At 35.6% G+C, this 15,528-nt stretch overlaps 1 protein-coding gene across 2 annotated transcripts in view; it reads left to right on the top strand.

Annotated features, from left to right (window-relative positions):
• Window positions 1-15,528, top strand: part of SLC6A14 (solute carrier family 6 member 14) — a 77,434-nt gene that overhangs the window by 19,684 nt on the left and 42,222 nt on the right. For both annotated transcript variants that reach the window (XM_033118443.1, XM_033118516.1), the window contains exon 7: window positions 719-859. In XM_033118443.1, the coding sequence (XP_032974334.1) occupies window positions 719-859 (141 nt within the window). The remainder of the gene's footprint in view (window positions 1-718; window positions 860-15,528) is intronic.

Here is a 15,528-nt window from a genome sequence, read left to right as displayed (position 1 = left end):
CTTCAAGGGGAGAATTCAAGGATCATCCCTCATGCTGCTGTGTTTCTGATGTCACTCATCAGAGTGTTTTAAAAATGGATAATTTGAGAATGGTGAGAACAGAAAGAGAAAATTATGCCAACTTTGCTAATATCCTTATGAAATCCCCCCCCCTCTTCCGCCTCCGCCCCCCCACTCCGGTTCAAGCCATTCTTTCTCAGTCTAGTTGTGTAGGACACAGCTCCCTGGCCCATGCTGGTATTATGAGCCTTGCGCACCCCCCTGGCTGAGGCAGTCGGTTGCTGGTTTTCGGTTGTCCGCTCACGGCAGCTCTCACTGGCTGCTGGCCACTCATGCTGACTGCTGGCCACTCACGCAGGCCACCGGTGGCTCCTGGCAGCACACGGTATCCCACGGCAGCACAGCAGTCCGAGGCAGCACACAGCAGCCTGCAGCAGCTCACGCCAACCTCTGGCTGCTCACGGCAGCCCAGCTCCAGGGAGAGCCATTGTTCACAATCTTAGCTGTAGAGGGCGCAGCTCACTGGCCCATGTGGGAGTGGAACTGGCAACCTCAGCGTTAGGAGCATGGTGCTCCAACTACCTGAGCCGCTGGGCTAGCCCTACCTTTTGAAATTTTTGATACTTTATTTTACCAATGTCAACTGACTAATGACTTTTTTGTACGCAGTTATATACCATGATTTAAATAAATGACTTTCAATTTTTTTTCCTGATAGGTGGTATATTTTACAGCTATTTTTCCCTATGTTGTCTTACTCATCCTGTTAATACGAGGTGCAACTCTGGAGGGCGCATCAAAAGGCATTTCATACTATATTGGAGCAGAGTCAAATTTTACAAAACTTCAGGAAGCTGAGGTAAGGCTTAATTTGAATTTCAAATTATCTGAAATGTAAACCTTAAATGCAAATACTGAAAGTCTTTGGTTGCGTATAAAACTGTCAGAATGTAATAGCTTGCAACAAACATGCAATTAAATTTATTAGTGTTTCAGTCCACTAGGATGTCTGACTTAACTATTTAACATGACACTAATGCTCTCTTACTGGAAGTGAGACCATCATTTTTAGCAATAGTATTTTTAAAAATTCATTTTATTCATATAAGTAATTTTATTTGATCAAAAAGATTTGGGGTTTATTAATCCGAGAAAGACTATTTTATGCATGAATACCTACAAATTGTTGACTAAGATTATGTGACTTATTTGGTAAACTCATAGTAGATTTTACAATAACAGTTGAAAGTGTAATGGACTAATATTTTAGTTGTCTTCATAAGTTAATATCCCAAAAGTAAGATCAAATTTTGCCTAATGGATTATAAAGTTAAAACACAAATTTGAAATGGATGAAGTATTCCATCAAGAAAATTGTTACTGGTACCAGAAACATAAACATTTGCCATGAATATAAATTGGGTAACGCTCTTTTAACTTTAGTCTATCTCCAATTAATGGCTATGTGTATCGCAAATACATAAAATATTTTACAATTTTGACTGCAAAGAACATTAAAAGTAAGTGTAGTGTATATACTATGCTTGTGTTGATACAAAGAATGAATTCACCTTTTTAGTAGTAACATCTAGTAGTGCTATCCAACATGGATATTAGTTTTAGTTAGTAATGGTAGTCTTTGTGGAACTCATGTCATACTGCATTTTATTGCACATAACAAATAATACCTTTTTTTTTTTTTGACAAATTGAAGGTTTGTAGTGACACTGTGTTGAGCAAGTCTATTTGGTACCATTTTTCCAACAGCATTTGCTATCTTCATATCTCTCTGTCATATTTTGATAATTCTCTCAATATTTCAAATGTTTTCATTATTATTAAATTTTTTATGGTGATCTATGATCAGTGATCTTTCATGTTACTATTGTAAATATTTGGGGGCACAACAAATAACACCCATGTAAGACGGCAAACTAACTTGATAAATGTTGTTTTGACTGCTCCAACAACCAACTGTTCCCCCACCTCTCTCCCTCTCCTTGGGCCTCCTTATTCCCTGAGACACAAAAAATATTGAAATTAGGCCAATTAATAACATCACAATGGCCTTTAAGTGTTCAAGTGAATGGAAGAGTTGCAAGTCTCTCAGTTTAAAAAAAAAATAAGTCAGACAGAAAAAGCAGAGAACCATATGATTTCACTGATATGTGGTATATAAACCAAAAACAACAAAAGAACAAGACAAACAAATGAGCAACAAAAACTCATAGACACAGACAATAGTTTAGTGGTTACCAGAGGGTAAGAGGGGTGGGGATGGGAGATGAGTGTAAGGGGGATCGAATGTATGGTGATGGAAGGAGAACTGACTCTGGGTGGTGAACACACAATGGGATTTATAGATGATGTAATACAGAATTGTACACCTGAAATCTATGTAATTTTACTAACAATTGTCACCCCAATAAATTAAAAAGAAAAAAAAGTTAGTTGGGTGGCCAGGTGGTTCAGTTGGTTAGAACGTGAGCTCTAAACAACAGGGTTGCCAGTTTGATTCCCACATGGGCCAGTGAGCTGTGCCTTCCACAACTAGATTGAAGACAATGAGCTGCCATTGAGGTTCTGGAGGGGAGGCCGAATGGCTCAGTTGGTTAGACCACGAACTCTCAACAACAAGGTTGCCGGTTCAATTCCCACATGGGATGGTGGGCTGTGCCCCCTGCAACTAAAGATTGAAAACAGCGACTGGACTTGGAGCTGAGCTGTGCCCTCCACAACTAGATTGAAGGACAACGACTTGGAGCTGATGGGCCCTGGAGAAACACACTATTCCCCAATAAAGTTTATTTTTTAAAAAAAGCTAGAAATGATTAAGCTTAGTGAGGACAGTATTTTGAAAGCTGAGATAGGCTGAAAGCTAAGCCTCTTGCACCAAACAGTTAGTTGTTGATGCAAAGAAAATGTTCTTAAAGGAAATTGAAAGTTCTACTCCAATGGAAAAATGAATAATAAGAAAGAGAAACAACCCTATTGTAGATATTGAGAAAGTTTTAGTGGTCTGGATAGAAGATCAAACCAGCCACCACATTCCCTTATGCCAAAGCCTAATCCAGAGCAAGGCCCCAACTCTCTTCAATTCTGTGAAGGCTGAGAGAGGACAGAAAGCTGGAGAAGAAGAGTTTGAAGTTATCATCGGTTGATTCATGAGGTTTAAGGAAAGAAAGAAAAAGTCATCTCCTTAACATAAAAGTACAAGGTGGTAAAGTAGCAAGAGCTGATGTAGAAGCTGCAACAAGTTATCCAGAGGATCAACCTAATGGAATTAGTGAAGGTGGCTACACTAAACGACAGATTTTCAGTGTATGCGAAACAGCTTCATATTGGAGGAAGATGCCATCTAGGACTATGATAGCTAGAGAGGAGGACTCATTGCCTGGTTTAAGAGTTTCAAAGGACAGGCTGCTATTACAAAGGAATCACAGTGTAATAATAATCTAATATCAAGCTGTATTCTGCAGACTTAGTAATATTTATTTTACAATCCAAAAACTTTATTTCTATTGAAATTGGATATAGATTATGTACCTATCAGAGGGAAAATTATTGTTTTTAACTTCTATAAAAAAGAAATATCAATTTATGATTATTTTCCATGATAACAATAATAGCTACCATTGAGCATCCTGCTAATTGCTTTACATATGTTATCTCATTTATTTCTCACATCATTCCTAGGGTACATAATAATTATTACTGCCATCTCCATTTTATAGACAAAAAAGGTTTAAAGATTTTAAATAAATTGACGTCAAAGAGAGTGAGAGGTATTAGATGTAAACTTCATTCTTTTTGACTCAAGAGCTAGAACTCTTAGTCACCATATTATGTTGCCTACCTTGCATTGTCCAGTCCAGTTTTGTGATGGACTGAAAAACACTTTTGCACCAATATATGCCAGCCCTATTATTTGAAATCTTTGGGGGGTACTATTATATCTACAGAATTTCACTGTGAAAATAGATTTGACTAGATTGGTTTCTAAAATTAATTGTTGTTTTTTAGCAAATACATAAGAGGCGTAAATTGCAAAATGGAGAATACTAAAGTTGTAGGATTAGATGTGAATGTGTGTGGGGGGGCTACTTAAAGAGATGAGGACACCCAATAAAGCTCTAGTCAAAACATGGAATGAGGGAACTGGGTGATATAAGGGATGCCTAAATATCATCATTCTTCAAAAATTACATAGTACTATCCTTGTTAAGAATTATGTGTTCCTATTGTACCTGAATTGATATGTAGAGACAACAGAATTCCAATCAAATTCCCGGCAGTTTTTTTCGTGAAACTTGAAAGCTAATTCTAAAAGTTATGTGAAAGAGAAAAAGGTAAAAAAATAAAACAAAATAAGATGTTCCTGAACAAGTGAGGAAGATTTGTTTTAGCAAATATGAAACAATATTATAATGCTACACTAATTAAAATAATATGGTGTTAGTACAGATATAGAAATACAGAGCAGTGGAAAATATTAGTAATTTCAAAAACATATAGACATATAGACCAGTGGAACAGAATAGTAACATCAAAAATATTCATCAATATGTGAAACTTGATATGTGGCAAGGTAGCAATGCAGGTCAATGGGGAAAGGATGGACTATCCAACTGATAGAATTGATATCCAATTGATATAATTAATCTTATCAATTATCCTTAGACAATTGGTATTCCATTTCAAAAAAATAAATTGGTAGTTCTTTGTTTAAATATTTTTTATTTTTCAATTACAGTTGGCATAGAATATTATGTTAGATTCAGGTACACAAGATAGTGATTAGACATTTATAGAACTTACAGTGTGAGAACCCTGATAAATCTAGTACTCATCTGACACCATGCATTGTTATTACAATACTCCCTGTCCTATACTTTTTTTTTAATTTAAGTGTATTGGGGTGACAATTGTTAGTAAAGTTACATAGATTTCAGGTGTACAATTCTGTATTACATCACCTATAAATCCCATTGTGTGTTCACCACCCAGAGTCAGTTCTCCTTCCATCACCATATATTTGATCCCGTCTACACTCATCTACCACTCCCCTCCTCCCTTACCCTCTGGTAATCATTAAACTACTGTCTGTGTCTATGAGTTTTTGTTGCTCATTTGTTTGTCTTGTTCTTTTGTTGTTTTTGGTTTATATACCATGTATAATTGAAATCATATGGTTCTCTGCTTTTTCTGCCTGACTTACTTCGCTTAGCATTATATTCTCAAGATCCATCCATGTTGTCACAAATGGTCCTATTTCATCTTTTCTTACGGCCGAATAGTATTCCATTGTGTATATATACCACAACTTCTTTACCCATTCAACTATCGAAGGACATTTTGGTTGTTTCCATGTCTTGGCCACAGTAAATAAAGCTGCAATGAACATTGGAGCACATGTGTCTTTATGGATACATGTTTTCAGATTCTTTGGGTAGATACCCAAGAGAGGGATTGTTGGGTCATAGGGTAATTCTATTTTTAATTTTTTGAGGATCCTTCCATAGCGGCAGCAACAGTCTACATTCCCACCAACAGTGTATGAGGCTTCCTTTTTCTCCACAGCCTCTCCAACACTTGTTACTAATTGTCTTGTTGATGATAGCCGTTCTAACTGGGGTGAGGTGATATCTCACTGTGGTTTTTATTTGCATTTCTCTGATGATTGGTGATGTTGAGCATTTTTTCATATTTGCCATTTGTATGTCCTCTTTAGAGAAATGTCTCTTCAGGTCCTCTGCCCATTTTTCAATTGGGTTGTTTGTCTTCTTGTTGTTGAGTTGCATGAGTTCCTTGTATATATTGGATGTTAGCCCCTTATCGGAGGCACTGTTTGCAAAAATCTTCTCCCTTTCAGTTGGCTGCCTCGTTATTTTGTCGATGGTTTCTTTTGCTGAGCAGAAGCTTTTAAGTTTGATATAGTCCCAGTCATTTATTTCAGCTTGTACTTCCCTTGCCTTTGGACTCAAATTCGTGAAATGCTCTTTGAACCCAAGCTCCATAGTTTCATAGTTTAGTACCTTTGTTTAGTACCTATGTTTTCTTCTATGCAGTTTATTGTGTCAGGTCTTATGCTTACGTCTTTGATCCATTTTGAATTAATTTTGGTACATGGTGACAAGTAGCAGTCCAGTTTCATTCTTTTTCATGTGGCAACCCAATTCTCCCAGCACCATTTATTGAAGAGGCTGTCTTTTCTCCATTGTATGTTTTTAGCTTCTTTGTCAAAAATTTTCTGTCCATATTTATGTGGTTTTATTTCTGAGTTCTCAGTTCTATTCCTTTGGTCTACGTGTCAGTTTTTCTGCCAATACCATCCTGTTTTGATTATTGTAGCCCTGTAGTACAAGCTAAAGTGTGTAATACCTCCAGTATTGTTCTTTTTTCTTAAAATTGCTTTGGCTATTCGAAGTCTTTTGTGGTTCCAAACAAATCTGATTATTTTTTGTTCTATTTCTTTAAAAAATTCCATTGGGATTTTGATGGGGATTGCATTAAATCTGCATATTACTTTGGGAAATATGGCCATTTTAACTATGTTGATTTTTCCAATCCATGAGGACGGAATGTCTTTCCATTTCTTTGTGTCTTCTTCAATTTCTTTCAAAAATATCGTAGTTTTCAGCATACAGGTGTTTCAAATCCTTGATTAAGTTCATTCCTAGGTATTTTATTCTTTTTGCTGCAATTGCAAAAGGAATTGTTTTGTGTACTTCTTTTTCTGAGATTTCATTGTTAGTATATAGGAATGCAATGGACTTTTGTACATTGATTTTGTAGCTGGAAACTACTGTATTCGTTGATTTTTTTCTAATAGCTTTTTGGTGGAATCTTTAGGGTTTTCTATTTATAGTATCATGTCATCTTCAAAGAGTAACAATTTAACTTCTTCATTCCAATTTGGACGCCTTTTATTTCTGTCTCTTGCCTGATTGCTCTGGCAAAGACTTCCAACACTCTCTTGAAAAGCATAGGTGATAGAGGACAGCCTTGTCAAGTTCCTGAACGTAGAGCAAAGGGCTTCAGTTTTTCACCATAAATTATGAGATTAGCTGAGAGTTTGTCATATATGGCTTTTATTAAGTTAAGGTTTTTTCCTTCAATACCTATTTTATTAAGTGTTTTAATCATAAATGGATGTTGTATCTTGTCAAATACTTTTTCTGCATCAATTGATATAATCATATGATTTTTGTCCTTTATTTTTTTTTATGTGATGTATCACATTGTTGGATTTGCGGATGTTGAACCATTCTTGTGCCCCGGGGATGAACCCCACTTGGTCGTGATGAATGATCTTTTTAATGCATTGTTGTATTCGATTTGCTAGAATTTTGTTTCGGATTTTTGCATCTGTATTCATCAGAGATATTAGTCTGTATTTCTCTTTTTTGTGTTGTCCCTGCCAGGTTTTGGTATCAGGGTAATGTTGGCCTCATAGAATGAGTTAGGTAGTACTGTCTCTTCTTTAATTTTTTTGGAAGAGTTTGAGCATGATTGGCATTAGATCCTCTTTGAAGGTTTGGTAGAATTCACTAGTGAAGCCATCTGGTCCCTGACTTTTGCTTTTGGAAAGGTTTTGGATGACTGATTCAATTTCATTACTGGTGATCTGTCAGTTTAGATTTTCCAGTTCTTCATGGTTCAGCCTTGGAAGGCTATATGTTTCTAAGATCTTTTCCATTTCTTCTAGGTTATTGAATTTGGTGGCATATAGTCCTTCATAGCATTCTTGGATGATCCTTTGTATTTCTGTGGTGTCCGTGATAACTTGCCCTTTTTCATTTCTGATTTTGTTTATTGGTGTCTTCTCTCTTTTTACCTTAGTGAACCTAGCCAAGAGTTTGTCAATTTTGTTAATCTTTTCAAAGAACCAGCTCTTTTTCACATTACTTTTTTCTATAGTCTTTTTGTTCTCTATTTCATTTAGTTCTGCTCTGATTTTTATTATTTCCTTTCTTCTGCTGGGTTTCCTTTGTTCTTCTTTTTCTAGTTCTTTAAGGTGTAACATGAGGTTATTTATTGGGGATTTTTCTTGTTCCTTGAGATAGGCCTGTAATGATATAAATTTCCCTCTTAAATCTGCTTTTGCTGCATCCCAAAAATTTTGGTAGGCTATATTTTCATTGTTGTTTGTTTCTATGTATCATTTGATTTCTAATTTCTTCTTTGACCCGGTCTTTCTTTAAAAGTATGTTGTTTAATCTCCATGTATTTGTATTTTTTCCTGCTTTCTTTTTGCAGTAGATATCCGATTTCAAAGCCTCGTGATCAGAGAGCATGCTTGGTATGATTTCAATCTTCTTAAATTTGCTGTGGTTCTTTTTATGTCCCAATATATGGTCTATTCTTGAGACTGTTCCATGTACACTAGAAAAAAATGTAAAGTCTGATGTTATAGGATGAAATGCTCTATATATGTCAATTATGTCCATTTCATCTAATGTGTCATTTAGGGCTGCTATTTCATTACTTATTTTCTGTTTGGATAATCTATCCAAATTTCACGTGGCTTTCCAATTCTCTGAGAACCATTTATTTAAGAGTCTGTCTTTTCTCCATTGTATGTTGTTTCTTCTTTGTCAAATATTATCTGTCCTTAGTTGTCAATGATATGTTTAGGTCCCCTAGTATAATTGTGTTTTGGTCAATTTCTCCCTTTAGTTCTGTTAGTAGTTTCTTGCTATAATTCAGTGCTCCTTGACGGGGGGCATAAATATTGATAACTGTTATGTCTTCTTGTTGTATAATCCCCTTTACCATTATGAGATGTCCATCTTTGTCCCTTGTTATGTTTTTCACCCTGAAGTCTGTTTCATCTGATATTAGTATGGCTACAGCTGAGTTTTCTCTGGGTCCCCTTTGCTTGGAGTGTCAATTTCCACCCTTTCACTTTGAGTCTATGCTTGTCCTGGTAGCTGAGATGTGTCTCTTGGAGACAGCATATGATTGGGTTCAGTTTTTTGATCCAGTCTGGTACTCTGTGCCTTTTTATTGGTGAGTTCAGTCCATTTACATTTAGGGTGATTATTGATATGTGAGGATTTCCTGTCATTCTGTCTTTATTTTTCTGGTAAGATTGTGTCTCCATGGTTTCTTTGCCTTTTTGTTGTTTTCTATTGTTTTTGTGTGGTGGTATTCTATGATGTTTCTCTCTGTTTCTTCTTTTATTACAGTATATATTTCAGTTCTGGATTTTTTTTTTTGAGTGGTTGCCATTAAACTTATGTAAAAGAAAGTTTGATATTTAGAGTATTCCATTTTCTTCAGCACGCTTACTTTCTCCATTCCCATATTCCGGTTCAGGCCTTTACTCTCCCCCTTTTTATGTTTTGGTTGCCACAAGTTTTCCCTGTTGATGGTGGTTGAATAGCCTCCTTTAGTATTTCTTGTAGTGCAGGTCGTGTATTAGAAAATTCCCTCAGCTTCTGTGTGTCTGGAAAGGTCTTTAATCCTCCTTCATATCTAAAGGATATCTTTGCTGGGTATATTATTCTTGGCTCATCATTTCTCTCTTTTGATAGTTTGAATATTTTGTTCTATTTCCTCCTGGCTTGTAGAGTTTCTGCTTAGAAATCTGATGGTAATCTAATGGGCTTTCCTTTGTAGATTACCGTCTTCTTTTCCCTGGATACCTTGAGGATTCTTTCTTTGTGGTTGATTTTTGACAACTTCAATACAATATGCCTGGAGAAGGCCTATTGGGTTTGATGTAATTAGGTGTTCTATTTGCTTCTTGGATTTGAGGATCCAGTTCTTTCCACCGGTATGGGAACTTCTCATCGACTATTTCTTTGAATATACTCTGTTCTCTTCTCTCTTTCTTCTCCTTCTTGTATGCCCATTATTCTTACATTGTTCTTTCTGATGGCATCAGAAAGTTCTTGTAGAGTTCTTTCATTTCTTTCAAGTCTCAAGTCTCTTTCTTCTTCCATCTGTTTCATTTCCAAGTTTCTATCTTCTATGTCACTGATTGTTTCCTCCATCTTGTCAACTCTAATTCCTAAGCTGGCTATTTCATTCTTAATTTCTTCTTCTCTTAATCTCCAGAAATTCTATTTGGTTCTTTTTTAAAATTTCAATCTCTTTGATAAAATGCTCATGTTGTTCTTTGATTGTGTTTCTGAGGTCATTATACTGCCTTTCTGTATTTTCTTGCATATCGTTGAGTTTTTTCAGAGCTGCAACCTTGAATTCTCTGTCATTTATGTCACATATTTCCATATCTTTAAGTTCATTTTCTGGACAATTTTCACTTTCTTTCTGAGCTGTCTTGTTGCCTTGGTTATTCATGGCAATTACTGATTTATCATTTCTCTTTCTAGACATCTACAGGAGTGGGTTCTTCAACAGGTTGATAGGAAGAGGTCTTTCTTTTGTTTTCCAGTACGTGTTGGTAAAATGTTTTATTTTCTCTCCGACTGCAGCCTTTTTCTCTCTCTCTCACTTGGTAGTGCTATGTTTTCTCTGCACTATTCCAGCTTCTCACACAATGGGGGGATTCCCTGGGAGACGGGCTTCTCCTCTGTTAGTAGTTCGCCTGGGTCACCGGGCACAGTGTCCTTGTGCGTATGCGGAGAGCTTTTGAATTTCCAAAGCTCTTCCTGCCCCAGATTTAGAGCCCGTGTGTTTCAGCAGTTCTGTTTACTCCTGCAGGGGTCCGCCCAGATAGGTGGGGCCAGGGGTGGAGTGAGTTGTGAGAGGTGGTCCTGAGCAATGGTGGTGATCACCACGACACCAGTCCTGTTTCCACTGCTCCCTCCCCTTTGCCAGAACTAGTTGGGCTGCGAATCTGTGTCTGTGGACCACAGTTCTCAGAACTGCAAATATTCTTTTCTTTTGATCTGACACTGCAATTGTTCTGCTTGTCGCCCAATTCTTAGAACCGCAGTTCTTAGAACTGCAAATATCTAAATGTTGATGTGATCATGGGAGGAGGGCAGTACAGCATTTCATGTATTCCATGATCTTCACAAGAACTTAGGATTTTTTCCCCTTTTTTAAAAAAATTAATTTCACATTGTGTATTCACCACCCAGAGTCAGTTCTCTTTCCATCACCATATATTTGATGCCCTTTACCCTCATCTATCACCCCATCTCCCCTTATATTCTGGTTAACACTAAATTATTGTCTGTGTCAATTAGTTTTCCTTTCTTCATTTTTTTGTCTTATTCTTTTCTTGTTTTCAGTTTTATGTACTGCATATCAGTGAAATCATATGGTTCTCTCCTTTTTCTCTCTTACTTATTCTGCTTAGCATTATAATCTTAGATCCATCCATGTTGTCAGAAATGGTACTATTTAATCTTTTCTTATGGCGAAATAGTATTCCACTGTGTATATATACCACAACATCTTTATCCATTTATCTATCGAAGAACACTTTGGTTGTTTCCATGTCTTGGCCACCGTACATAAAGTTGCAATGAACATTGCAGCACATATACCTTTATGGATAAACGTTTTCAGATTTTTTGGATAGATTCCCAGTATAGGGATTGCTGGGTCATATGGTAATTCTATTCTTAATTTTTTGAGGAACTTCTATACTGCCTTGCATAGCAGCTACCCTAATCTGCATTCCCACCAACACTGTATGAGGATTCCTTTTTCTCCACAGCCTCTCCAACACTTGTTACTATTTGTCTTGCTGATGATGGCCATTCTAACTTGGGTGAGGTGATATCTAACTGTGGTTTTTATTTGCATTTTTCTGATGATTAGTGATGTCCATTTTTTCATGTCTATTGGCTATTGTATGTCCTCTTTGGAGAAATGTCTCTTCAAGTCCTCTGCCCATTTTTTAATTGGATTGTTTGTTTTTTGGTTGTTGAGTTGTATAAGGTCCTTATATATTTTGAATATTAGCGACTTATTGAAGGTGTTGTTTACAAAAATCTTTGCCATTCTGTTAGTTGCCTCTTTATTTTGTTGATGGTTTATTTTGCTGGGGAGAAGCTTTTTAGCTTGATATAATCCGATTTATTTATTTTAGCTTTTACTTCTCCTGCCTTCTGACTCAAATTCATAAAGTGCTCTTTGAACCCAAGGTACATAAGTTTAGTACCAGTTTTTTCTTCTATGCAGTTTATTGTTTCAAGTCTTATGTTTAGGATTTTGATCCATTTTGAACTAATTTTTGTACTTGGTGACAGATAGCAGTCTAGTTTCATTGTTTTGCATGTGGCTTTCCAATTCTCCCAGCACCATTTATTGACAAGGCTATCTTTTCTCCATTGCATGTTTTTGGCTTGTTTGTCAAAAATTATCTGTCCATATTTCTGGGGATTTACTTCTGGATTCTGAATTCTATTCCATTGGTCTGTGTGTCTGTTTGTGTGTGTGTGTGTGTGTGTGTGCGTGTGTGTGTCTGTGCCAATATCATACTGCTTTGATTATTGTTGCTCTGTAGTATAAGCTAAAGTCAGGGAGTGTGATACCTCCAGCATTATTGTTTATTCCTAGCATTGATTTGGCTATTCAGGGTCTTTTTTTGTTTCATACAAATCTGATAATTTTTTCTTCTATTTATTTACAAAATACCATTGGGATTTTGACAGGGATTGCATTAAATATGTATGTTGCTTTAGGTAATATGGCATTTTAACTATGTTGATTCTTCCAATCCATGAACATGAAATGTCTTTCAATTTTTTTGTGTCTTCTTCAATTTGTTTTAAAGATGTCTTATACTTTTCAGTTGTAAGTCTTTCACATCCTAGGTTATTTTTATTCCTAGGTGTTTTATCTTTTTTGTTGCAATTGAAAAGGAATTGTATTTTTTAATTTCTTTTTCTGAGCTTTCATTATTAATACATAGGAATGCAATAGACTTTTATATGTTGATTTTGTAGCTGGCAACTTTACTGTATTCGTTTATTGTTTCTAATAGCTTTTTGGTGGAGACTTTAGGGATTTTTTTAAATTAAAATTTATTAGAGTGACAATTGTCAGTAAGGGTTTTCTATACATAACATCATGTCATCTTCAAAAAATTACAATTTAACTTCTTCATTCCCAGTTTGGATGCCTTTTATTTCTTTCTCTTGCCTTATTGCTCTGGCTAGGACTTCCAAAGATATGTTGAATAGCAGAAGTGATAGGGGACAGCTCTGTCGTGTTCATGAACATAGAGCATTAGGCTTCAGTTTTTGACCTTTAATTATGATAGTAGCTGAATGTTTGTCATATATGGCCATTATTATGTTAAGATATTTTCCTTCTATGACTATTTGCTTAAGTGTTTTAATCATAAATGTATGGTGTGTCTTGTCAAATGCTTTTTCTGCATCTATATATATAATAATAAGATTTTTAACACTTCATTTTGTTTATATGGTGTATCACATTTATGTTTTGCTTATGCTGAACCATTCTTGTACCCCTGCGATTAACCCCACTTGATCATGATGTATAATCTTTTTAATGCATTGTTGCATTCGATTTGCTAGAATTTTGTTTAGGAATTTTGCATCTGTATTCATCAGAGATATTGGTCTGTAATTTTCTGTTTTTGTGTTATCCTTACCAGGTTTTGGTATCAGGGTAATCCTGGCTTTATAAAATGAGTTAGTGAATATTGTCTCTTCTTCAATTTTTGGGAAGAGTTTGAGTAGGACAGGTATTAGATTGTCTTCGAATGTTTGGTAGAATTCACTAGGGAAGCCATCCAGACCTGGAGTTTTGCTTTTGGGAAGGTTTCAGATGACTGATTCAATTTCATTACTGGTGATCAGTCTATTTATGTTTTCCAATTCTTTGTGAATCAGCCTAGGTATCGTGCATGTTTCTAAGAACTTGTCCATTTCTTCTAGGCCTTTGAATTTGATGGTGTATAGTCTTTCATAATATTCTTGGATGATCCTTTGTATTTCTGTGGTATCCATGATAACTTCCCCTTTTTCATTTCTGATTTTGTTTATTTGTGTCCTTTCTCTTTTTTTCTTAGTGAGTCTAGCCAAGGATTTGTCAATTTTATTAATCTTTTCAAAGAACCTGCTGTTTGTCGGATTAATTTTTTCTATTGTCTTTTTGTTCTCTATTTCATTTAGTTATGCTCTGATTTTTATTATTTCCTTCCTTCTGCTCACTTTGGGTTTCAATTGTACTTCTTTTTCTAGTTCTTAAAGGTGTAACTTGAAGTTATTTATCTGGGATTTTTCTTGTTTTTTGAGATAGGCCTCTAATTATATAAATTTCCCTCATAAAACTGCATTTGCTGCATCCCCAAAATTTTGGTTGGATGTATTTGTATTGTCACTTGTTTCTATGTATCTTTTGATCTCTCCTCTTATATCTTCTTTGACCCAGTTGTTCTTTAAAATTATATTATTTAATATCTACATATTTATGGTTTTTCCTGCTCTCTTTTTGCAGTTGATGTCCAATGTCAAAGCCTTGTGATCAGAGAACATTCTTGGTGTGACTTCAATCTTCTTAAATTTGCTGAGGGTAGTTTCATGTCCCAATATATGATCTATACTTGAGAATGCTCCATGTATAATCTACTAGAAAAGTATGTATAATCTGATGTTCTAAGCTGAAGTGCTTTATAAATATCAATTATGTCCCTTTCATCCAATGTGTCATTTAGGGCTGATATTTACTTACATATTTTCTGTTTGGATGATCTATCCATAGCTGTCAGTGATGTGTTTAGGTCCCCTGCCGTAATTGTGTTTTGGTCAAATTCTCCATTTAGTTCTCTTAGTACTTGCTTGGTATATTTCCTTGCTCCCTGATTGAAGGCATAAATATTGATTACGGTTATGTGTTCTTGTTGTGTAGTCCCCTTTATCATTATGAAATGTCCATCTTTGTCTCTTGTTACCTTTTTTGTCTTGAAGTCTGTTTCATGTGATATCATATAGCTACTCCTGATTTTCTCTGAATACCATATGCTAGTAGTGTCATTTTCCACCCTTTCTCTTTGAGTCTAAACTTTTACCTGTAGATGTATCTCTTGGAGGCAGCATATGATTATGTTTAGTTTTTTTATTCAATCTTCTGCTCTGTTCCTTTTTATTGGTGAGTTCAGTCCATTTATATTTAGGGTTATTATTGATATATGAGTATTTCCTATCATTATATCCCCAGTTTTCTGATAGGACAGTGTCTCCATTGTTTCTTTGCCTTTTTGTTGCTGTCTATTATTTCAGTGTGGTGGTATTCTATGATTTTTTCTTGTGTTTCTTCTTTTTTTTAATGTTATATATTTCAACTCTGGATTTTTTTGTGTGTTTGCCGTGAAGTTTATGAAAAAAACAGATTCATATTTAGAGTATTCCATTTTCTTCATCATGCTTCACTTCTGCATTCCCCGTTTCATATGTTTTTGTTGTCACAAGTTATCCCTATTTATGCTGTGAGTTGATCTGCACTGCAGTAGCAAGTTGTCTTTTTCCTGTCTTTTTTTCTAGATGTTTTCTTCTTCTTTTCCTGTGTTATGTTTAAGTGTACAGTGTACTATTTGGTGTAGAGGTTGCCATTTCTTGCTTCTGTCTGTCTGCT

This window comes from Rhinolophus ferrumequinum, chromosome X (genome assembly GCF_004115265.2).
Source record: "Rhinolophus ferrumequinum isolate MPI-CBG mRhiFer1 chromosome X, mRhiFer1_v1.p, whole genome shotgun sequence".
NCBI classification, from domain to species: Eukaryota; Metazoa; Chordata; class Mammalia; order Chiroptera; family Rhinolophidae; genus Rhinolophus; species Rhinolophus ferrumequinum.
Note: the sequence above shows the minus strand (reverse complement) of the source record. Positions and strands in the feature narration are given on the sequence as shown.